A 25,069-nucleotide genomic window follows, 5' to 3' on the forward strand; every position below is an offset into this window, starting at 1 on the left:
AATCCAATTTTACATTGGCAATCCTTAGGCATACTGAAACAAGGTTATAGTGCTGTTTAGAAAGGAGCATTTTTAAAAAAAAAAAAAAAGAACAACCATCATCTTTATCAGTCTGGAAAACAGACTGAGCTAAGTTAAGTTATTGTAGGCACGAAAGCTGTGCAATGAGAATTTATTGATTGCTTCTAGTTGGATCAATATACCAAAGTTTTCATTTAACTTAAAGAAAAATTACAGAAAACAAGTTAAAGGAGGGGAAAGGTAACTAAAAAGCTACTTCCAGTTTTCTTTACAGCAGTTATAAAATCATTATCCCCTCTCCTGCCTTAACATAATAATCCCTTCAGCCTCTTATTCAATCCTTTTTCAATAATCAAATCCAGGAATCACAAGTTTACTTTTTTCCATTTTCAGTAGCCTACAAAAGGTTTCCAGGCATGTATAAAAGTACTTAATTTTTTACCTGCCCAGACAGCTCAGTTTTCCCATCTCTGCTAATCCTAGGACAATTTCAACATTAAAAATCTTAAATTCATGAATCACATCATTCTAGTTTTTACATGTTAACAATATTAGATCATGTAACATACAGGTAGTCCTTTGCTTCAGACCACCAGTGAACACAATTTTTCTGTTGCTAAGCACGACAGTTAGTTTTGCCCCATTTTATGACCTTTGTCATCTGAGTTTTTAAGGGCTATCCCTGCAGTTGTTAACTTAGTAATGTGATTGTCAATTGAATCTCGCTTCCTCATTGAGTTTGTTAGAAGGTCGCAAAACATGATTCCAAGACACTGCAACTGTCATAAGTATGAATCAGTTGCCAATTGTCTGAATTTTGATCACATCACCATGGGATGTTTTGCAACAGTTGTAAATGTGAAAAAATGATCATCACTTTTTCCAATGCCTTTGCAACTTTGAACCGTCACTAAATGCACTATTGTAAGTTGAGGACTAGAAGTCAGTGGCTCAACTGTTCGAAGAAGGAATTACTGTATTTTTTTTCTCAGCCAGAAAAAAAATCTAGCTAGGCATAATCGAAAAATGAAGCACAGTGGCAATTTATTTTACAGCTGTCATTATTATAATTTACTTATTGTAGTAACTCCTGATTTTAAAACATTAGAAGACTGATGTGAGTAAATTAAAGTAGCTGGTTTGAGACTTTCAAGATAAAGATCTGGCTTTACACACAATGGGTCAAACAAAGTAATTTCTTTGATTTTGATTTAGCAGAATGAACGATTCCATCCCTATTAAATTATGACATGTTTACGCACATTCTTTAAATGTAAGTAGCATTTTGAATGTTCACACTATTTTGAATAATAGGAAAATCAGCAGTGCTGAGGTGAAAAGTTTGATCACAGTAGATGAGGAACATGAAAGATAGCTCAATGGCTGTTCTTGAGGTGCAGTGCTGGTTACATTCCAGCAATGGTCGCTTTCCAAAGCCTCTGCAGAGCTGGCTGCCACCAAGGGAAAACACAGAACTTCACCCCTTCCCCATAAAATCACACTGAGGTTTTAAGTACTTTTAAGCAGGGGTGAAATCCAGCAGGTTCTGGAGAACCAGTGGTGGAAATTTTGAGTAGTTCAGTGAACTGGCAAATACCACTTCTGGCTCGCCCCAGAGTAGAGTGGGAATGGAGATTTTGCAATATCCTCCCCCCAGGAGTGGGGAGGGAATGGGGATTTTACAGTATCCTTCCCCTGCCACACCCACCAAGCCATGCCCACAGAACTGGTAGTAAAAAAATGGAATTTCACCACAGCTTTTAAGTTATTAAAACATCATCTTTGAGACTACTTTTTTCTGTTCAATCATATCCAATTTTTGGAGACTGCTTGGACAAGCCTCTGCTGTTTTCTTGGCATGTTTTTCCAGAAATGGTTTGCCATTGTCTCCTCCCTAGGGCTGAGAAAATGGGACTGGCCCAAGGTCATCCAGTTGTGACTTTCTCTCAGCCATAGGAGGAAGGTTCTTCCAAAGAACCTTGCCAAGAAAACTGCAGGGACTTGTCCAGGCAGTGCCGAAAAACTGAACATGATTGAAGGGAAAAATAAATATTAGAATGTCATCTTTGAGGCTGCTTAAATAGTTCTACTATTCAAACTCATCTATATGTCTCCAACAAGCCTTATGAAAAACATTTAACTCTTCCCCATAGATGTACAGTATGTATTTCTCATATTCTATTCATTTTACAAACGTTCATGATAAACACACAAATGCAAGAAGCAGATTTTTACAAAGACAAAGGAAATGGGAAAAGGTAGCTTTTTATTTCTCTCAAATGCAATTTCTCAAGTCCCCCAAAAGGACAAATTGGTTCTCCTGACTGGAACAAATAAACCAATAGTTTAACTTCTTTTTTATTCCTTTTGGTTCAACACAGGTAAAGCCATTATAAAAGGTTCAATTCCATTTTTTTTATTTAAAATATTGTACAGGTAACAAAATGTCATCACTTCAAGTTTTCCAGTAGTTTGCACATCATTGCAAATTTTGCTGACTGCTGTCAATAGTGTCCTATTATATTCTTGGAGGAATTGATAGTTTTCTTGTCACCGTCTGTATAGCATAGTGATAACACTCTTCATGTGCTTGAATGCATGTATGTTTAGACACATACACCCAAAGTATACTGCTTAGTATTTGTCCTAAGTCCTAGATAAAACCACTGCACAATATTCCAGATAAATTGCGGAGCAAAATACATTGAAGTCTTAGCAGATTTATTCAATAAGCATTGAGCCAACTATACAACGAACATTATTTGCAGTCAAACTATTTCTCATACTGTACATTTTAGAGTCAGGGTGACTTAACACCACCCACCCATTTATTCAGTCTACTGAACACCTGCAGTGACTTGGAACTTAAGAATATGCTGCTTATAGATGTAAGGTATGACTGGATCATTTTCTTTTAATAACCCTATAATCCCTTGGGGGCAACTGAATGGAACTGTTTACTTTGGCAATGCAGAGTTCTATTCAGCAGATACATTCTCATTGTGCCCAGAAAGAGAAATACCTGTCTCTACCTGGGATCGAATTCACAGCCTCCAGATTGTGAGCAGAGAGGTCCACCTCTAGGCCATCGTACCGCTCTAAGGCACGTCTGGATGGCAACCATGAAATATGATTAGAGTTGGTTCTCGGCTTAGCGATTCATTTAGTGACCTTTGAAGTTACAACAGCAGTGAAAAAAGTGACTTATGACCAGTTTTCACACAATGGTTGCAGCAAGGTCACATGACCAAAATTTGGGCTGGTAGCTGACATGTATTTCTGAACAATTGCACTGTTCTGGAGTCATATGATAGCAGTAGACTTATATACCGCTTCATAGGCCTTTCAGGCCTCTCTAAGCGGTTTACAGAGAGTCAGCATATTGCCCCCAACAATCTGGGTCCTCATTTTACCCACCTCGGAAGGATGGAAGGCTGAGTCAACCCTGAGCCGGTAAGATTTGAACCGCTGACCTGCTGATCTAGCAGTAGCCTGCAGTGCTGCATTTAACCACTGCGCCACCTTGGCTCTTGATCACCATTTGTAACCTTCCCAGATGGTTCCCAACAAGCAAAGTCAATGGGAGAACCTAAATTCGCTTAACAACCCATGATCCACTTAACAGTGGTAAAAGGTCACAAAATGGGGCAAAACTCACTTAACTGCCTTGCTTAGCAACGGAAATTTTGAGCCCATTTGTGGTCATAAGTCAAGGACTACCTATTTTTTTTTTTGAAAACTTTCCACAAAATTTCATACCTACGAGAAGCTCTCTACATTTTTGCTATTGTTGAATTGCTTTTTTTCTTTTCCCTAGTTATTTTTTCTATTTTGTTAAATAAAAGAGGGGGGGAGGGAAAATAACCCCGAACAACTGTAAAGGACAACATTGCAACAATTATTTAAAAATACCAACTATCAAAAAAAATTACTCTGGCCCAAGATGCAAAAACTTAGATGACCTCGAAGTGAGAATTGTCTGAATATCTTTGCTGCCCTCCAGAGGTTACTGAAGATTTGCTGCCAATATATGAAATTTGATTCCATTCACAAAGATTGTGCTCTCCTCCCAGTCAAATAAGACATTAACTCAATGTGGGGCTTAGGCGCATTAAATCAAAAAGGACACTGGAATTTGTACTTGAGAACCTAAATCTCCCTTCATGTTGTTCAGTTTTCTTAGCAAGCTTAAAGAAGGAAGAGATGGCTGAGGGTTTTGTGAGATGAATTGAACAGAGGGTGGCACAATTGCTATAACATTTATTATTATGTTGTCCTTATTCTATCAATTATGCTTAATTCTGCAACCAGGAATACTACTTTACTCATTACTATGATCCTTGCATATGAATAAATAATAATTTAATTTATTTTAGATCATATTCTACTGAGCTGCATCTGGTGAGCAACAGTGTCTGTTTATGTGTATTTTAAAAGCAAGTGGACACACAATTTACCAGATATACCTTTTTTCAAGCCTTACTGAAAATTAATACTAAATCACAATATTGCCCAGCTCTTGCCCAACTTCCAACTATTTCATAACGTCTACTGAGAGCACTGAACTACTTTCAAAATAATTAAGCTGTCTGGCCTGCAGCCATATTCCTTTTAGGATCTTTGGCCTGCCACACACACTATTATTTTACTATGCTGTTTCATTTGCATTAATACATTTTTTTCTAATCTAGGGGTGATTTTAATCTATGAAATCATGAACAAAAATAAAGATCCATTTTCAAATATATTTGACTATAGTTTCGGCTATTAAGTGTCAGACTTATAAAGTTTGCATCAAATGTTTGCCCTGTCCATTTGTCACAGAGAGAATTACTATAGCAATAGCAATAGCAGTTAGACTTGTATACCACTTCATAGGGCTTTCAGCCCTCTCTAAGCGGTTTACAGAGTCAGCATATCGCCCCCACAGTCTGGGTCCTCATTTCACCCACCTCGGAAGGATGGAAGGCTGAATCAACCTTGAGCCGGTGAGATTAGAACCGCTGAACTGCATATAACTGTCAGCTGAAGTGGCCTGCAGTACTGCACCCTAACCACTGCGCCACCTCGGCTCTACTGTATAGACCTTTAAAAAAAATTCAATAGCATTCCCTGGAGCACACAAAATTGCCATTGAGCCTCTCAGTGAAAATGCTGTTTAGAAGTACTAACAGTGCAAACTAGTGCCTCCATCAAGGGAACTCATAGCTTCTACAATGTTAATTATAATGCTTCTCAAAATGTTCAGTTGATGGAGCACCTCCATATATATGCTTCCACAATTAGTGATAACACTACATCCTCCTGTATTATTTATGTTAGCCCCATTTAATGTAATAAAACGCCTGAAGATCAGACTTTTAGAATTCATGGGTTCTGTTCCATCAGGTTCATCCAAAAGTGGGCTCTTAAATAATAATATGTTTGAAACTTGGAATTACGGAGTTTCACCCTGCATTCCATTTATCAAGGAAAGATGTATTTTAAGGTGCATATCTATGCTATTTTAAAAGAACATTTTGGCTTATTCAAAACCTGTTGAGTTTAAGGAAGTACCAAAGTCAAGTATTACTGGATTTTATAAGTTCTTGATTCACACACATGAATAGAAACTTAAGCCAGTTTGATCTACTGCACAGGTGTCAAACTCGCTGTGTCACGTTGCTGTCACGTGACATTTCGCAATATTTGCTCCATTCGTGGAGTTGGGGTAGACGTGGCCCATGGATGATGCATCCAGTCCGTGGGCCGCCAGTTTAACACCCCTTATCTAGTGATTAACGCACCAGGATGGAAACTAGGAGATAGAGTTCTAGTCCTGCCTTAGGCATGAAAGCCAGCTAGGCACTGGTGGGTTTCCATTTTTGTTTTACTACCGGTTTGCTTGTGCGTGTGGGTGACGCGTCCGGGTGAGTGGGCGGAGCCACCCGCTGCCACCACTACCGGTTCGCCCAATTTGGGCCAAACCGGGAGCAACTCACCTCTGCAGCTAGGTGACTTTGGGCCAGTAACTCTCTTTCTTTCTCTCAGCCCAACCCACTTTACAGGGTTGTTGTGGGGAAAATAAGAGGAGGAAGGAGTATTAGGTATCTTCTCTGCCCTGAGTAATCCATAAAATAATAAAGGTGAGATTTTAAAAATCTGTACAAAAAACAGAAGCAGCAGTAGATTAAATGGCATTGCATTAAAAATAAATGGAATTCTGTGATCAATAGAAATTATGGGATTTCCTTTGGTAGGAACCATGTTATAATTAGTTGAAATTGCCTCTAACCACTATCTTAGTTAACAGCATATGGATAGCACTCACAAGACCATAGTTTTCAACTCGCCATGCAGCTGTTCTCCTCAGTATATAACATGTACTGTACTGTAAATGAAAGGAGACAGCACCACCTATTGCATCTTATAAATTAGCTCGTGCAAGGCTTCATAGCAATCCAGCATTATACAGGATGTCCAAGCCATGCTCCAAAGCGTCATCTTTTTTATCACAGCAGCCTTGGTATATTGGTAGTTAAACACTGGTGGAATAAGACAAATGCCTTCAAGGATGCTGAAGTCGTCCCCTCTGGTTGCATTTTCATTACCGCTGGATTTCTATTTTTATTCAGGCTTTCCTACGGAAATGTTTCCAGTGTTCAAATGATTCCTCCTGTTTTGTAAGATACGAAAGAATCTCATGTAAAAAAACAGTTTAAATGGTAATTGCAACATGGCATCTGCTGGGTCTGGATCCCATCTTTTAATCATGAGTTTTCCTTTCAGAGATGTATATAATGTGAAACATTTCCAGAAAAAAGCTAAAAATCTAGCAGGTTAATTGCCACGTGTACATCACTTAATGTACTTCTCTGTTTAAGATGTGAATTGCTGCTTGGTACACAATGTGGCTGCTCACTTGATAAAAAGAAACAAAAGTTGCCACGTTAAGATGGTTTTTCATTAGCCCATTAGCTTCAGAATCCAAATCAATAAAATGGCCTTTAATTTTAACAGCTTGTAATCTCTGGTCAAGTTATTAGAATTTATTTCCTGTTGTTTGTACGTCATCTCTGTGGAAAAGCCATTTTCAGGACAATGCAAAATAGATGCATTTCAAGACCCACCAAAACCAAACACAAGTCTGCAGGAGAGAATAGAGGCAATCCTTGACTTACAACAGTTTATTTAGCGATCGTTCAAAGTTACGGCGACACTGAAAAAAGTGACGTATGACTATTTTTCACACTTACGACCTTTGTCCCCATGATCATTTGATCAAAATTCAGATGCTTGGTTACTGTTCCATACGCATGACCATGGCCGTGCCCCACGGACATATGATGATCTTTTGCAACCTTCTGACAAGCCAAATCAATGGGGAAGCCAAATTCACAACCAAACTACAAATCTATCAACTGCAGTGGTTCACAACTGTGGTAAGAAATGCTGTATAATGGAGCAAAATTCAATTAACAAATGTCTCACTTAACAACTGAAATTTGGGGCTCAATTGTGATTGTAAGTCAAGGAATTTCTATTAAAGGCTAGTGTTTTATTTAGTCCTATGATGGAGTAGAGATTTTGAATGCACATAATTCCAAATTTAACTTCTGGTTTTTCTGAAACTGTGAAAATCAGTATTGGATTTACCGTAAGTTTAAGAAAGCCTGCAAAAGTCAACAGATTCAACTTTCAAAGAATTAGCTTTACAATGTGCTTTAAATTTATTTTGGGGTGGATATTTTATTTGATTTATAAACTTTCTGAATCTATTAGGAATCAGAAGCACAGGTTATTGTGTATGAATGCACATGGGGGAATAAATGGGGATATTCTCAAAATGGGAAATGTGATGTTCAAACAAAAATATATTGCATTCTGTAAATGTCAAATATTTTTTATTATAATACAGTTGACTTTTGACTACTTTCACCAAAGAAAGATATACACCAGGAGAGGTTGATATTAGTTTAAACCTACCTTGAATTTTCAAAGGTGTATTTCCTTTCCTTTTGAGTTTTCTCGTTGATTGGGTACAACAGAAGTATGGATAAGCCTAAAAGGATGAGGATGGATGGAATTCCACCAACCAAGATTTTCAGCGTGATGACAACATGGGTGGACTGTGTGCACATCCCTGATTTGTAGCCTACAAATCTATAAAAAATTCATGCAACTGTTACTGTAATTCATTCAAATAATAATACACAGCTAACCCTCATTCTGTGCCTCCACCTTCAATTTGAATGTTGTTCCTGTTGTTTTCTAAGCTTTGCTGGTTTTCTCCTATCGGCTTCTTTTATGTAAAGACCAATCTTTTTAACACTGGTGGCTGACCTTAAAACAATGCCTCTTATATTTATAAAGCAGTCTGAGCAATTCATTCATTATGATCATAACAACAGTATCTTGATCTCCATTAACACTGGTCAATTCCTTTAAACTAGCCCCTTAGTTCCTACCATATGTAGCTACAATGCTTGGCAAACTTGTTTTACTTAATGGATGAACTGGTTCCACCCTGTGTGCCAGGATAGCTTGCTTGTTTATTTTCTATGTTTCTCTGCAGCACTCTGCAGGCTTCACTTTTTCGGCCATTTTTTGCAAAAACAGTGGCATTTTTGCTTTGACCCAGCCCTGCTGAAGCCTGTAGAGTGCTGGTGGGGGCTGAGGGAAGGCAAAAAAGCCTCATTTGTTGCAAAAAAAAAAAAAAAAAAAGACCCATTTTTTGCAAAACTGGGATGCAGGGGGCGGGGCTTTGGGAGGCCAAAAATGTCTGTATTTGGTGTATAAGATGCACCAACATTTCCACGCTCTTTCAGAAGGGAAAAAGGTGCATCTTATACTCTGAAAAATACAGTAGTTGCTAAAGTACAATTCCTAACATTCCTAGGACACCAGGACAATAGTAAAGAATGCCAGAGTTGTAATTTATAAATACATGGAGTGCCACAGATTGCTTATCCCTGTGCCTCTTTATTGAATGGAACCAATGCAAGATCTGAAACAAAACAAAACTTAAAACACTCACTGTAGACTGAAGGAAGAAATTCCCATTCCGATACCAGTTGACATCTTTGTGAAAAAGATGAACGACGAATAGAAGATAGTTTCATGCCCTGGTAAGTGAATGTTCTGCATTCGAAAATGGTCAACTACATCAGGCAGCATGGACCTTTAATCAACAATTATCAGATTAAAAAGATGCACATCACAGCTAGGTCTATAGGAATACTATAGAAAGAGTAGCAACTATCTGTGTAATTGCCATTTAAACTTCTGCTAGTTTTTATTCTAACACTAAATCCCAGTTACGCAGACCTTTCTTCTTTTTCTATCGTTCCAGTCCTTGCAAATAAAAATAATGTGCAAAAACCAAAACTAGTGATCATGTGACATATACACCGTTTAAGAATATGCAAATTGTGCACAATCACTAAAAGACATCTTAAAATAAGCACCAGGTTTTTTTTAAAAAAAAATGACTTTAAAAATCATGTGATTCAAAACTTAGTGAGTGGAATTTAATTGATCTAAAATTAAATGCACTTTTTGATAATAAAGCTTTTATATTTTCATATTTTCATATTGCTTTAAAATAATATTTTTATTAAAATACTTTAAATAATATTTTATACATAGCTAATATGGAGGGTTTCATATGCTTTATTGCCTAATCCTATATTCCCCCCCGCTTTTGGATATTTGAAACTGCTGTTAAAAATCACTAGGATTTCAATCATTAGGTTTAGACGTCTCTTCATTTATCTTAAGATTCTCAACAAGATGTTTGAAAGATCTGAATCTCTGATGACACAATCTGAGGCCTCAAGATTGGGATTTTCCATAACCCCAAGAGCTCCCAGCCCTAAAGACGCTGCTATATATCATTGCACAGAATCAATTCCATCAGTATTAATTTTTAATTAAACTAAATGAAGCATCTTCCGGAGGCAGACCACAGGGTATCATAGAAAGGTTAAAGTGATGCTTTTAGTCAAATGTAGCAGATATTCCCTGCATACCCTACCTCTTATGCTCCCCTCTCTGCAAGAGACTCTTACCATGGCAGGAGGAAAGACGCTGCGATGCTAAGTCCAGATACAAAAGCCATAAAGTAGGCAAGAAAGATATTAGGGATAGTCACCAACATGATTACAGAAGGAATCATCAACTAGAATGAATGAATATAAGAAGAAAAATAAATCATTTCACCCTAAATTGATTGTCTAAGAAAGTATAATGTCTCAAATGGACAATGATATAAACAGGATTAAGATTACTATACAGACATGACAATGACAATTATTATAGATTAGCAGTGTAGGAAGTCACCACCAACTTGTCTAGATTAATATCATTGGCAATGATTGGTATCAATGTGCTAGAATTTCAGACCTGGGACAAAACTTTAAATCTTCCGTATGCAAAGCATGTGCTTCAAAGTGCTACAGTGGTGAATGGTCTTTTTGCTGCAGAAATCACCCTTTTAATTTTAAATCTGGTTTTCCTCCTGCTTTGGGGGTCATAGAGCACTATTTTTAAAAAATGTATATCAAGAATACGTGTTACTGGCCACATGCTCTGCAACAGTGCCTTTCAAACTTGGTAACTTTAAGACTGTATGGACTTCAACTCCCAGAATTCCCCAGGCAGCTGATTGGAGAATTCTGAGAAATGAACATCACACATCTTAAAGCTGTCAAGTTTGAAAAATAGGGAGCATTTGGCTGTACTGTTTATCCTTCTATTTCAGAACCACTATAAATAGAAAATGTGTAGGACAAGAGGTGTCATTCCTAGAGACAGCGTCCCTTTAGCTTTCAGCTACATAATCTGGAGTCTGTTGGTCTGAACAGAATATAAACCATAACAGGAAGATATTCTTAATCTACAGAACAAGAACCAGGAGACTTAGCTACGATTAAGTCATCAAGTCATCTCAAAGGGAGATCACAGATTTCAAAAAAGGGTTTACAAATAGCTTAAAAGGCATGGCCTAGATAGAAAAAGCTATTGATCAAATGATTACATTCCAAGTTCTTTGATTATTAGGACTATGCAGTGCCTTAAATTCATTTTTAAAAGGGTGTTTCAAAGTGCTTAGGGGAGCACAAACCCAACACTTCTAGAACTATTTAAAGCTGCCACGCCTTTACCTGGCATATCTTAGCTGCCCTCTGCTGTTGCCACATGATCATGGGAAAAGGCATGGCTGCCTTAAAGAGTTACAGACAGGTGCTCCATTCTTGCCTCTATATGCTCTGAAGCACCTTTCCGAAATCTGAAATGCTGTGCAGCCATAACTATTAGCAACCTACTTACCGATATTCCATATGCTGCTTTCTTTTTGCCAAAATGCTTCAGAAATCTTTGCCAGAATGGAACGCTCACTGTAGCTGACACCTATACATTACAAAAGGAAAAAAAAAATGTCAGAAAAGGGGAAAAAAATGTTTATGGCTTCCAAGAGAATTTAGTGTGCAATTTGAAGATTGCAGTACCATATAAATATCAATAGCTACATTTCATAACAAGGGGGCAGAAGCTTGGACTCTGATGGGGTCAGAAGAGATAACCATGAGTTTACGAAGGTGACCAGAGTGACAGAAACGTATATTTGTCCTTTTATTATATCGTGCAAAGGTTAGGTATAAATGGAGAAAGTCATGAAAAATCGATTTTCATATAAGTATGGACCACTGAAATATGGTAAGAAGAGACACACAAAAGTTTAGTTTTGTCTGCACACTTACCAAGATAATCAGCACTAAATTCTGAAAGTGACTCCGAAGATCAGCTGCGTAAGTACAAAAGAGAACGAAATTTCCTTGTTCAATCTAGAACAAGAGAAAAGAAAAGAGTTCTACTAGTTGAGTGGCATATACATTTAATAAATATCATTAAAAGAAAACAGAACTATGCCATGAGGGTAGACATGATTCAAATGTGAAGGAGGATGGATAAATATAGTGATACAATTCATTTACAATTCATATATCCGAGGTGGGTAAAATGAGGACCCAGATTGTTGCGGGCAATATGCTAACTGTAAAACTCTTAGAGAGGGCTGTAAAGCACTGTGAAGCAGTATATAAGTCTAATTGCTATTTCTATTTCTTGATATGATTACATAGTAATTGGCTTTTTCATCATTTAAAAATGACTATATATCATTCTTATAAATGATCAATATGATATGCTTTTATATAAAATCATATTAAAAAATATCTGCTTTTTGTGCCATAAGTTGTATCTTTTCTTTCGATATGAATCCAGGAAGGAGGTTAGCAAACTTGTAACTGTGACACCACTGGATCACGCCCACTGACTTTCAACTTAAAAATCTATACATTTTTGATAAATAATAAAAAATGCCATGATAGCCAAAATCAGTAAAATCTCTGAATGCCCCCCCCCCCCCCCCCGAAGATATTTTGCTGATTTTTAGGGAAAATAGGATTGCTCTTTAGGGAAAATAAGATCACATACAGTATATATGATCAAGTTCTTATGATGCAGCTGTATAGATTCTTCAATGAAATTTATGACAAACAAAGTTGACGCAGGCGCTGGATAGGTAAGAATTACCTGAACTGCTGTTAAAATCAGTAGAAATGCTGCTGTAAATATCAAATATGGTTGATGCTTCATGGCATGCTTTTGTCCTTTAAAGAAAGGAACTTTTTTGTCTGGCATTAAGGTGTATGGATCTATAATGGGTGGAATATATACAATGTTGTTTATATGAGATTGTAGATTAAATGAAGAAAATAGACACCCGGAAATATTAATAAGCTTTAAATATGCTCACCAAATTTTTCTTTCACTCCAAAGAATAGGGAAAGAATGCCGACAAGGTAAATGCCTCCTATCAGCCCAGCTGCAATCATGTAGACTTTTTTCTTTAAAGACAGAAGATTTCAATCAAATGACACAAGCAAGAAATAAACAATAAAACAAACAAACAATAGCCTAAAACAAAATAGAGCTCTAATGATAAGCAATTCTATAAGTAAAGTGATTAGTTTGTTGGCACAAATGAAGAACTATCAGTCTTGTCTGTGTTCATGGGAATTCCTCTTCAGCTGTCTGCATGATCTTATTCTTAGGGCAGTACCTCCCTCTGTCTTCTATAAATCTGCTGAACTAAAGCTGTCAGGGATAAAGTTTAAATATCTAAATTAACATCTATAATGTAACTATATATTAAAATGTGAGTAGAAGAGCCAAAGCAGTTGCATTACAAATAGCAACAGCACTTAGACTTATATGCTGCTTCACAGAGGGCTGTAAAGCATTATGAAGTGGTATATAAGTCTAAGTGCTATTGGTAATTACTGAAATTACTAGAATTAATTTTGGTTAGAAATTAACTAAAGGATTTACAGAACTAAATGATAACTGATTTTGGTGACATTGATGTGCTAACTAGGGCGAACTGCTGATGGCCAAATAGGGGGGGGGGAGAGGGAGACCAGTGGTGGGGCAGGAGTAGTGGTGGAGGGCTAGTTGAGAATGAACACCCACAATAGGTTGGCTAGAATAGGGGCCAGAGTGAACCGGGCGCACTAATGTCCCCATCATTCCTTGTCCCATTCTGCATACAATTAATTCACATGTAAAACTTTGTAATTTTACACATTTATGCTTTTCCATTATGTGAATTAAATGATATCAGGCATACGTCCGGATTTTGCACTTATCTCTCATCTCTACACAAATCTTTGCCACCTTTTGACAAGTCCTCTTGATCCATCATTTCCAAATCACAGTGAAGAGATACAGTTATTAGACATAAACTGAAATAAGAATAATTTCTTGGCAAGTTCCACTAAATTCAAATGAAACTTGCTTTGCAAAAATATTTTTAAGATCTGGGTCTATTACATCAAATTTGTCATCCTCGTTCTAGTGTAATGTAGCATTAGAAAAACATGACAAAATGGTTTTTGACTTACTCCATAAGACACATCTAGGACTTCAGAGCTGTTTTGCTGCAGCCCAATAGTTTCATTCTGGATACAGCGGCTAGAAGTGTGAGCACCAGCAACTATCTGACCATGTAGTGTAGCTCCAATCAGTGTTCCGAGAACTTCAAATACCATTCCTATAGGAAGAAAACAAACCACTTGTACAAATCTGGGTTGTTTAATGAATGTTGAACCACAGGCAGAGATAGCGTTCTCCACAGGGCATTCAAAATCTGCAGAATGTTGGGTGCAGTTTCAGGAGCAAAAACCTCCATCACTTGTGTAAAAGCAGCACATCTTGTAGATTTTGACATACACATCCCTCTAGCCAGCTTCCAGCAGTAAAACAGTGATTTATATGTATATTGCAGTGAATATCAAACCGTACTATAACAAGAGCGGGGAGCCATTGTAACATGCATTCAGAAATTCAGGAAATAATATGTGCAAGGAAATAAAAAAGGTGGGATTACTTAAAGACCAATGGTTTATTACAAAGTTATCTCTTCCAGCATAATGCAGACCCCAGAGGATAAATGGAAATCTTACATGTCATAAATTGTCTCTATCTGACTGAGCCTCAGGCCCACACATTTCCTTTTCTCTGCTCCATTTCTTTCTAAGTTTCTCTATTTCTGATTGCGTATTTGTGCCCTATGACTATCATTAAGTGCTGTACCTTATGATTCTTGACGAATGTATCTTGTCTTTTTATGTACACTGAGAATATATGTACCAAAGACAAATTCCTTGTGTGTCCAATCACACTTGGCCAATAAAGAATTCTGTTCTGTTCTGTTCTGTTCTGTTCTGTTCTGTTCTGTTCTATTCTATTCTATTCTATTAACAGAAACTGCAGTTTGTCTCTGTGTTTGAATTGTTCAACTATTGCCTGTATTTGCCCTTCAAATCAGAGCTGGAACAATTCATATAGTGCTTTCCATTTACTCCATTCATATGGTGGATAATAAATTCAGAATTTGCAAAGGAAGTAAGGAGAAGGAAAAGTTTTCCAAGTGTTTAGTTTGGCATTATAAGTTAATTAACACCTGAATTGTTTTGTTTTTCAAAAACCTGCTCAAGAACATGTTAATATATGAAGCATCATGAGGGTCTGTAGTGAATGTCAAAAGATGATTTTTTCCCTAAGAACATGAAAAAGCAGACATAGACCTACAACACAGTAAAGTTTGCAGTGAGTTCAAAAGCTATTTCGTATCTTGCTGTTTTTATCTACGTTAATCTGAATTGTAAAAAAAAAACCGTAATGTCAAATAGTCACCTTAACCCTAACCCTAACCCTAACCTTCTCTCTCTCACTTTCTCATTTTACTAACAGTATTGTCTTAATATCATCAAAGGGATGTAAGAGTAGGAAAAAGGGGAGGAATGGGAAGAAGAGGGGAAGGGTAAAGGGGAGGAAGGGGAAGGAGAGAAGGGAAAGGAGAGGAGGAAGGAAGGAAGGAGAGAAGAAAGAGAAGAAAGGGGGGTAGGAAGGAGGGAGGGAAGGAGGGAGGGAAGCAAGGAGGGAAGGAAGGAGGGAAGGAAGGAGAGAAGGAGAGAAGAAAGGAGGGAAGGAAGGAGAGAAGGAAGGGGGGAAGGAAGGAGGAAAGGAAGGGGGAAAGGAAGGAGAGAGGGAGAAAAGAAAGGAGGGAAGGGGAAGGAGGGAGTGAAGGAAGGAGGGAGGGAAGGAAGGGGAGTAGGAGAGAAGAAACGAGGGAAGGAAAGAGGGAGGGAGGGAAGAAGAAGTAGGACCGTTGTAAGATAAGATGGATCTATGGGATGTTAAGAAAGCAATCTTCAAGTATATTGTCAACTGTAAGGAAAAATTGTTATAAATACATATTATTAATAACAGTTATGAGATCATATAATTGTGAATGTATATATGAAATTGATAAAATAAAATAAAAAATAAATAAAATAAAAAAACAAAGGGATTTAACAATGAATAAAACCAGGAAGGTCATTTGACCAGCCATTAGGTTTATATAGATGAAATGTTGGGGTGGTTCTAATGAATGCTACAAAACCCCATTCCCTCCTTACTCCAGGGGAAGGATACTGCAAAATCTCCATTCCCACCCCACTCTGGGGCTAGCCAGAGGTGGTATTTGCCGCTTCTCTGAACTACTCAAAATGTTCGCTACTGGTTCTCCAGAATCTGCTCAATTTCACCCCTGCTATATTCCCACCCTACCCAATGTCTCCTCCACCCTCCCAGAATCAAAAGCTGGCTTTGAAACTTACGGTAGGCAGTTGCTGAATCGCGATCTGCTTGATCTGTGCTCAGAAACATGGTGAGAGCAGAATATGGCACCTGGTACAGCTATAGCAAAAATACTTAGCAGCTCTATCACAAATAGTTTAAAGAAATAAATAATTATGGCATTTTATTTTCAACCTGCATAGTGACTTTTGCTACTCATAACATGGATGCATTGGAAAATTGTTAATAAGATATTTCTTAGCATAAAATAGTGTTATTATTAATTTTAAAAATCCCAACCTTTTTTGATCAGTATTATAGGCAACACACTAATATATAAAATAAATAAAAAATAGCATGATGGTATTATGGTGTTATAATATATTTTTTTCCAGTGAACTATGATATACCATCACAATAGTGCCATGTAATCTTTACTTTTACAGGATAGCAGTATTATAGTACAATAATGTACACCAGCAGCATCACCCAACAAACGACCATCTGCAATGATCAATTTGGAAAAACAAAAATTTGACAGTATTACTAGATGATTGAACATGCATATTTCAAAAGGCTTCAGTCTCTCTCTGAAGGTCTCAACAAATACAAGGGATTTTTAAAACACATGTCAATTGTTAATTGATAAGATATTTGTAATCTATCTCACATGTAACATATCTGCATAACCAACCTTACCTTCCCCTCCACTCACAGCTCCATCCAATCTATTTAAATCCTGCATCAGTTACTGTATATACTCGAGTATAAGCCTAGTTTTTCAGCCCACTTTTTGGGCTGAAAAAAGCCGCCTCGGCTTATACTCGAGTCAGTGAAAAATTTGCCCGAAATGGAGGAGAAAAAGGGGTGGGGCCATGCCGCTGGGTGACACTCGTGAATGGCCCAGTGCCCCTGTGAGTTTCCCCTCCCTCTGTGTCAGTTTGCCGCGCAGCGCGCACCGCACCATCCCCCCTCCTCACGTTCTAATGTAATGCAGGGCTGTCTTACGATTCCCCTTCCTCCCCCTCCTGCCGCTCTGCAACGATGTCCCACCTCCTCCTTGTTATGGCAAGCAGCCACATAGCGATGTCCCACCTCCTCTGGTATAGTGATCCAATGATAGGAATCACTGTGCCGTGTGTCATAGGAGGCGGGACATCGCTCCCGCGGCTGCACGGGACATCATCATCACAGCGGGACATCAGCATCATGAGGTGAGTGAAGTATTTCATTGAATACACCACTAGTTTACTGTTTTTCTTTGAAATAAATATTCAAAAACATTATTGGTATCTATTTTTATTTTTGAAATTTACCGGTAGCTACTGCATTTCCCACCCTAGGCTTATACTCGAGTCAATAACTTTTCCAGTTTTTTGTGGTAAAATTAGGTGCCTCGGCTTATATTCGGGTCGGCCTATACTCGAGTATATACGGTAAGCTAGTCTACCCACTGATGAAAATGAGCTGCAGTTCAGACAGCTTATGCCCTATAATAAAATTCATTAGTAGGAAAAGATGCTACAAGACTCCTTCGGACTTTTTCTTGTGAAAGGGAGATAATTTCTACAATACACAGAAGCCATGCTTCAATCATAATTTTAAAAATATGCCAACCAACAGGATCAAGCAATCATTGAATGGACATTCCAAAAAACACCAAACATTTTTTCATCTTTGTAATATAGCATTGGCATTCTGGGAGCATGGCTATTTTTACTTTGATCCAGTTGGACAAAAAGCCTGACATGCTGTAGTTGTAAACAGAATAACAGAGTTAGAAGAGACCTTGGAGGTCTTCTAGAACAATCCCCTGCTAGAGTAGGAGATCTTTTTCCAGATCTTAATGGATATTTTTAATGACCATAATTCCAGGAATTATGGTAATTAAAAATATAATGAACAGCATCTTTTACTTGCTACATTTGCTAAGTCTCTTTGAATTACTCAATTAATGTAATTATCCCAAAGATATATACTGTATTTTTCGGAGTATAAGACACACCAAGATTTTGAAGAGGCAAATTAAAAAAAAAGTTTTTGCACTCTGCAGACTTCCCAAAAATAGCCTGTTTTTTTCAAAAAAAAAAAAAAAAGAGGGCATGAATAGCCTTTAGGAAGCTTGCAGAGTGCTCCTGAACGGGCCCATTTTTTAAAAAAAGGGCATAAATAGCCTTTAGGAGGCTTATAGAGTGCTCCTGGGGGCCCATTTTTTGCTCATTTCTGCCCTCCCCAGCACCCAGGAGCACTCTGGAAGCCTCCTAAAGGCTATGCACGCCATTTTGGTGAAGGAGACGGGGTTTCAGGAGGCAAAAAATGCTGTATCCAATGAGTAAGATGCACCCAGATTTTAAGTCTCTTTTTTGAGGGAAAATGACCATTGGCTTACCTGAAGGGTGCTTTTCTGGGTGCTGCGAAGGAGAATCCAAGCATGGGTTAAATACAGCCAATCTGCCCAGGACTGAATTGAAACTTTAAGCCATGCCTCTGGTGCCGGCTATTCTTCAGATTTTCTTCAATGAAGGCGTGGACAATGCGTGCTGAGAAGTTCAGGAACAAAGTCAAGGAAGTCAAAACAAATATCCATAGTTCCGCAGAACCATATGACAATTAGCAGAGCTGGGTGAGGTTGGAATCTCCTTCACAGCACCCAGAAAAGGACCCTTCAGCTAAGCCAATGGTCATTTTCCTGGATGCTGCTCTGGAGAGTCCAAGCATGGGACATACCCAAGCTAAATGTCACTAGGGCGGGGAGCGGAAGCGCCCAGGGTCTCTCCGCTGGTATGAATGTCCTGGAGAACCCACCTCCCAAATGCCCCCTCCGCAGAGGCGAATTTGTCCAGTCTGTAGTGTTGAACAAAGGGAGACAAGGAAGTCCACATTGCAGCCTTGCAAATCTCCTCTATCGGTGCCTGGGTAACACAGGCTGCCATGGTGGCGGCGCTTCTCACAGAATGAGTGGTGATATGGCATGGCACCGGGATAGATTGAAGAATGTGGGCCGTAGCCAGCAACCGATGGTCTGAGAAGAAACTTTGCGGCCCTGGGAGGCCGGTTGAAATGCAACAAAAAGTGATTCAGAGTGATGGAAGGCAGCCGTGCGTTTGATGTACTTACATATCGCTCTACGAACATCAAACATATGCCACTTTTTCTCCTTGGGATGTTTGGGCTGTGGACAAAAATCCAGAAATATGACCTCCTGGGCCTGGTGAAACCAAGAGTTGATTTTGGGTATAAATGCCGGATCCAAACGGAGGATCACTCTGTCAGGTTGAATCAAACACAAGTCCTCGCAAATTGACAGAGCTGCCAATTCGGAAATTCGCGGTGCAGACGTGATGGCAATCAAAAAGGCTGTCTTAAATGTCAGCTATTTGAGACTGGCCGAATGGAGGGGCTCAAAGGGCGGGGCAATGAGAGCCCGTAACACTACATTGAGATCCCATGAGGGGTACCTATGAACAACCAGAGGCCTCAGGTTGGTTGCACCCCGTAGGAAACTGCGGATGATGGGATGACGCCCAAGGCCGCCACCTGCCATATAAGAGTGTTAGGGGCTAGGCCCTGGTCAAGTCTGTCTTGTAAGAAGTCCAAGATCTGGGAAATCGTAGCCATAGTAGCCTCAGCCTCGTGCTCTCTGCACCAGTTGTCGAAGGCCTTCCACATTGTGTCATATATTCTGGTTGTAGAAGGCCACCTGGATGCCTGAATGGTGTGAATGACCTTCGTGGATAGGTTATCCCTACTTAGGAGGTCCTTCTCAAGTGCCAGACAGCTAGTTGTAGCCACTGGGGCTCTGGATGTTGAAGCACCCCCTGGCTGAGAAAGACCTCGTGCCGGGGAATCCACCAAGGAGGGTTGACAGAGAGACTCACCAGGTCAGTGAACCAGGTCCTTCTGAGCCAGTAGGGAGCCACAAGCAGAATTTCCACCTCCTCTAACACAATTTTCCGAATCACCCTGGGAAGAAGAGGCAATGGGGGGAAGGCGTACATCAGACCCGGTGGCCACAGAGAGTGGAGAGTGTTGACCCCCTCGGCTTGCGGGGTGTGGAACCTGGAGAAGAACCTGGGGAGGTGTGTGTTCTCTGGGGGGGGGGAGTGAACAGGTCGACCAGAGGACGGTCGAACCTCTGAGACAACTTGTGGAACTGGTCTGGGTGCAGGCGCCACCCGGAGTGATCGACCGTGGCCCTGCTCAGACAGTCCACCTGGATGTTGTGGACCCCAGAGATGTGCTCCGCTTGGATTGAGCACAGGTGTTTTTCTGCCCACCTTCCCACGCGCTCTGATTCCTCAACCAGGGACCTGGAGCAGGTGCCCCCTTGGCGGTTTATGTGCGCTTTTGTGGCCACATTGCGCCCGAGCAAACTCAGGACACCGGAGAGGCTGAAATTGGTGAGAACCAGGGAATTAAAATCAAGGGAGACTCACCAAGCCTGCTCCAATAATCAGGAAGTAGAATAGAATCTTTTTGAAGTAAATAGACAATTAGAGAGTCCAAGCAGTCAATTAGGAATGAAGAGAAACTGGAAGTGCATCTGCTGGGCTTAGCTGAATTGAAAAAAATCTGAAGAATAGCCGGCACCAGAGGCATGGCTTAAAGTTTCAATTCAGTCCTGGGCAGATTTGCTGTATTTAATCCATGCTTGGATTCTCCAGAGCAGCACCCAAGAAAAAGGTGCATCTTATACTCCAAAAAATATGGGTAGTATTCCCTTTTGGAATTGTATGACTGAACAGGTACACCATTTTATCTGAGAAAAATGTGTAATTCACTGATATGATAAGCCAGAAATACATAATATTTGCTATATCTAAAAACATAATTTTCAGTACCAGTCAACTTACTGTACTCATGGCTTGGAAAAGGCAATAAAAAGTCAGATACCACAGAATTCGGTTGGATGTGAAGGAAGGTAAGTACCACATCAAGATATAGGACACAATTGTGAATGGTGTACAACCCAACAACCTGGAGTGAAAACAAACAAGCATTCATGAAGTTAAAATGGAAAGAATAGCTCCACTCAGATAAACTACTTCAAGGTGCTAGTTGTCACCTACAAAGCCCTTCATGGTATTGGATCTGGGTACTTGAGAGACCGCCTACTGCCAATTACCTCCTCTAGACCAATAAGATCGCATAGATTAGGCCTCCTCCGAATTCCATCAGCCAGCCAATGTCGACTGGCAACTACCCGGAGGAGAGCCTTCTCGGTGGCTGCTCCGACCCTCTGGAATAGCAATAGCAGTGGACTTATATACCGCTTCATAGGCCTTTCAGGCCTCTCTAAGCGGTTTACAGAGAGTCAGCATATTGCCCCCAACAATCTGGGTCCTCATTTTACCCACCTCGGAAGGATGGAAGGCTGAGTCAACCCTGAGCCGGTGAGATTTGAACCGCTGACCTGCTGATCTAGCAGTAGCCTGCAGTGCTGCATTTAACCACTGCGCCACCTTGGCTCTTGCATGAGAATGAACTCCCCGTGGAGATTCGTACCCTCACCACCCTCCAGACCTTCCGCATAGCCCTTAAAAGCTGGCTGTTCCAACAGGCCTGGGGCTAACGACTTGTAACCCCACTCAAATGGTGTGACTGTTGTGTTTTTAACGGTGTATGACTCTATGTTTTGTAACTTGTCTGTCTTCCCCCCCCCCCTTCAATTGTGAGCCGCCCTGAGTCCCCTCAGGGAAAAGGGCGGCATACAAATAAAGTATAAATGAAATAAATGAAATGAATGAAATGACTACTCCTATGCAGGAGTTGAGAGTACATGGAATAAAATAATAAATACTTCATAAATATTGAAATAAAACAAATCAAAACAAAAACTGAAAATATTGCTTTTCAAATTACTTTTCTTCCCTCCTAGAAAGCAGAATACAGCCATTTAACATTTGAATGTACGGTACATCTTAGGCTCTATATTTCATCATTTGCTGAGACCGAAAATCTAAATGCTAATTTAAATTTCAGTTATGAAAATATCCTTACAAATGGTTCAATACAGAATTTCATAAACTGAATGGTGTTTATAAACAAAGAAGGGAAAGCTGACTGGCAAACTACAAATAACCGCAATCTGCTGTACAGTCTTACTGTGACGTCCATGGGTAATCACTAGCCATGATTAGTTTTAAACATGGTTATCGTATTGGTACCAGTCACTGACGTCCAAATGCTGTTTTTATGAATGTGGGCTTGATGTGGCCTCCATTTATTTTCATGGCAACAAGACCAAATAAACAGATTGATCAGAAAAACAGATGAAACAACCTTTAAATGAACTCATGCCTGATAAACAGTTCTGTGTATCAGTCAAGCCGGTGTAACATGAAGGGACAAAAGGCAGTAAATTCTAGCTGTGCCTGTTTGTGAGGGGTGAGCAAAGGCAGTTATTTCCCAGAGCATGACCTCTAGTTATAACAGAACTCTCCAGCATTCTTGTAAAGCTGTTACTACACAATGTAATCAGATGACCATGGTTGTTATTAACAAAAACTGGGAAGAATAGATAACACGCAGATTAATCCCATCAGAATAGTATTATCTGAAGAGCATTTTTTACCATCCTATTCATGCAACATAGACAAGAATACATTATCACAAATAATGAACAACAAAAGAAAAAGATAGAATTCATGAAAAACGTAGTTCAGCATATTTGATGTTTCTACCTTATTCTTAAGGTGGAACATTTTAGAACCTGCTTATGAAGGCCTATAGTAAAATAGCCACAATTTATACTGTAAGTTAACACAATTCATATAATTCAGAGTAAAAAAACACATAGAGTCCTCAAAAGGGAATAAACTTTACAGGCAGACCTCATTTAGCAATTGCCTTGTTTTAGAGACAATTCAGTTATGACGATGATGAAAACTAATTTTGCAACCAATCCTCGCATTTACAACATTCACGGGTCTGCAAAGCAAAGGAAGGCTGAAGTAAGTACATAAGTACATTCACAATTTCACTTAGAGATTGTGTTGCTTAACAATTAAGTTGACAGTTCCAACTCAGTTGCTGAATGAGGAGTAGCTGTGATTCAAAAGGACAACTGTGCGTATAGATTATGGGTTCACTGACAAATGCACGCTCGACAAAAGCGCGCCTGACGAAACTGCGGTGACAAAACCGTGAGTTCTAAATGGCGCCGATGAATGAGCGCAGAAGCTCGCCGACAACAGCGCGCCGAGAGAAGTGTGCTCTAAACCTAACCCTAAACCTAACCCTAAACCTAACCCTGAACCTAACCCTAAACTTAACCCTGAATCTAACCCTGAACCTAACCCTTACCTTAACTTAAATCGCGCTTCTGTCGGCGCATTGATGACATCATGGTTTTCGTGCTGCGGTTTCGTCGGCGCGCTTTTGTAGTGCGCGCATTTGTTGGGTCACGGAGATTATGTAGGGGAATACCAGAATGGTTATGAGGTACCTGCTACTTTTATGTCTTTCCAATTTGAGACTCAAAGTGATAAAATGATTTGGCTCAGGAGGTTTGTCTTCTTCAGAATGGATGGGCAAATCAGTCTTCTGAGTGGTATAGTTCTAGGATATATCTAGATAAGCTTGTGTTAGCTCTACATGTTTGGATTCTATATCAAGCAAAACTCTCTGCTTCTAGAATATTGCATCAATTAACCTTTTGACGCTTATATAAAGAATTCATCTGCCACAACAGCACCAAATATAGTGTAATGAGGAAAGAATTGTTATTCCATGCACATTACCATTCTGCCTGCCATACACTCCCAAACTTTTGGATGCATGGAAAGAGTGTTTGCCAAATAAAATGAAATACACATATAAAGTCCCATCACATAACAAAACATGTTCATGAAATCATCTATGTATTACTAAAACTCTCCTGCTGGCCTATTTGTAACCTTCAATAGGAAAACAATTTTTAATTCAAGGTACTTCAAATAATTTAAAGAATGCATCCAAGATTCAGGACCCATTACTTCTCTGTAATTGAAATTTCAAGGATTTTCAAACCAAGTTGTATTTGCAAAGTTGTGGCCACTGCAGTGTTGCTACAGGATCATAATTTCAGGCTATGCTTCCCAGAAACCCATAGGTTGTATGGCGGGAAGTGGGAAGGCCTTATCTCCACTCTTTTTCCGACTTCCCTCTGGCCACTGTATCCAATCAGCTGGCAGCAAGGTCCAACAGCTGATCATGATTGACTGGTTTGGTACAAGGCTGAAAACTGAAATCTCTTAATAGCTGTTGGTGGCAAGGAAAGACAAGAGAACAACTTGGATAACTGCTAATATGGTAGTGTGGGCAGAGATGTACCAACAGTTAATGGATAAGCTCTCTTCCTTAGTGAAGGGACAGGGGGCTTTGGAGACTCCCCAGAGTGGGAACTACAATGAGTCATGGTCTGTAACTCACTGTTTCCCAGTCCCCCCTGCAAAATGGCAGGTACTTCCATGGGTCAGTGAGGAGGTGGTGGAGACGGCAATTTCACCAGGGCTCTGCTCAGGGTTGTGAGGACAGAATCTATAAGGATGACCCTAAAGGTGATGGATTGTTAAGTATAGATAGTCCTCAACTTACAACCACAATTGAGCCCAACATTTCTGTTGTTAAGTGAGACATTGGTTAATTGAGTCTTGCCCCATTTTACGACTTTTCTTGACACAGTTGTTAAGTGAATCACTGCAGTTGATAAGATAGAAACCTGATTGTTATGTAAATTTGGCTCTCCCATTAACTTTGACTGTCAGGTCACAAAAAGTGTTCACACATGATCCTGGGACACAGCAAATTTTGGGTCATCAATACGAGCCAGTTGCCAAGCATCTGAATTTTGATCACATGATCATGGGGATGCCACACAGGTCGTAACTATGAAAATGGT

At 39.5% G+C, this 25,069-nt stretch overlaps 1 protein-coding gene across 1 annotated transcript in view; it reads right to left on the minus strand.

The window, feature by feature from the left end:
* Positions 1-3,874: 3,874 nt before the first annotated feature.
* MFSD2B (MFSD2 lysolipid transporter B, sphingolipid) overlaps positions 3,875-25,069 on the minus strand; it is a 34,197-nt gene continuing 13,002 nt past the window's right edge. Inside the window, exons 4-14 of the mRNA XM_087716955.1 lie at positions 21,042-21,165; positions 16,230-16,308; positions 13,968-14,116; positions 12,821-12,911; positions 12,598-12,719; positions 11,763-11,846; positions 11,332-11,412; positions 10,071-10,180; positions 9,038-9,181; positions 7,987-8,163; positions 3,875-6,676 (exon numbers count right to left, since the gene is read on the minus strand). Of these exons, the coding sequence (XP_087573081.1) occupies positions 6,628-6,676; positions 7,987-8,163; positions 9,038-9,181; positions 10,071-10,180; positions 11,332-11,412; positions 11,763-11,846; positions 12,598-12,719; positions 12,821-12,911; positions 13,968-14,116; positions 16,230-16,308; positions 21,042-21,165 (1,210 nt within the window). The 3' untranslated portion in view covers positions 3,875-6,627. The remainder of the gene's footprint in view (positions 6,677-7,986; positions 8,164-9,037; positions 9,182-10,070; positions 10,181-11,331; positions 11,413-11,762; positions 11,847-12,597; positions 12,720-12,820; positions 12,912-13,967; positions 14,117-16,229; positions 16,309-21,041; positions 21,166-25,069) is intronic.

The sequence above is a fragment of the Thamnophis sirtalis genome, unplaced genomic scaffold (genome assembly GCF_051295495.1).
Source record: "Thamnophis sirtalis isolate CommonGarterSnake01/CBP01778 unplaced genomic scaffold, rThaSir2_p1.2 scaffold_5, whole genome shotgun sequence".
NCBI lineage: Eukaryota > Metazoa > Chordata > Lepidosauria > Squamata > Natricidae > Thamnophis > Thamnophis sirtalis.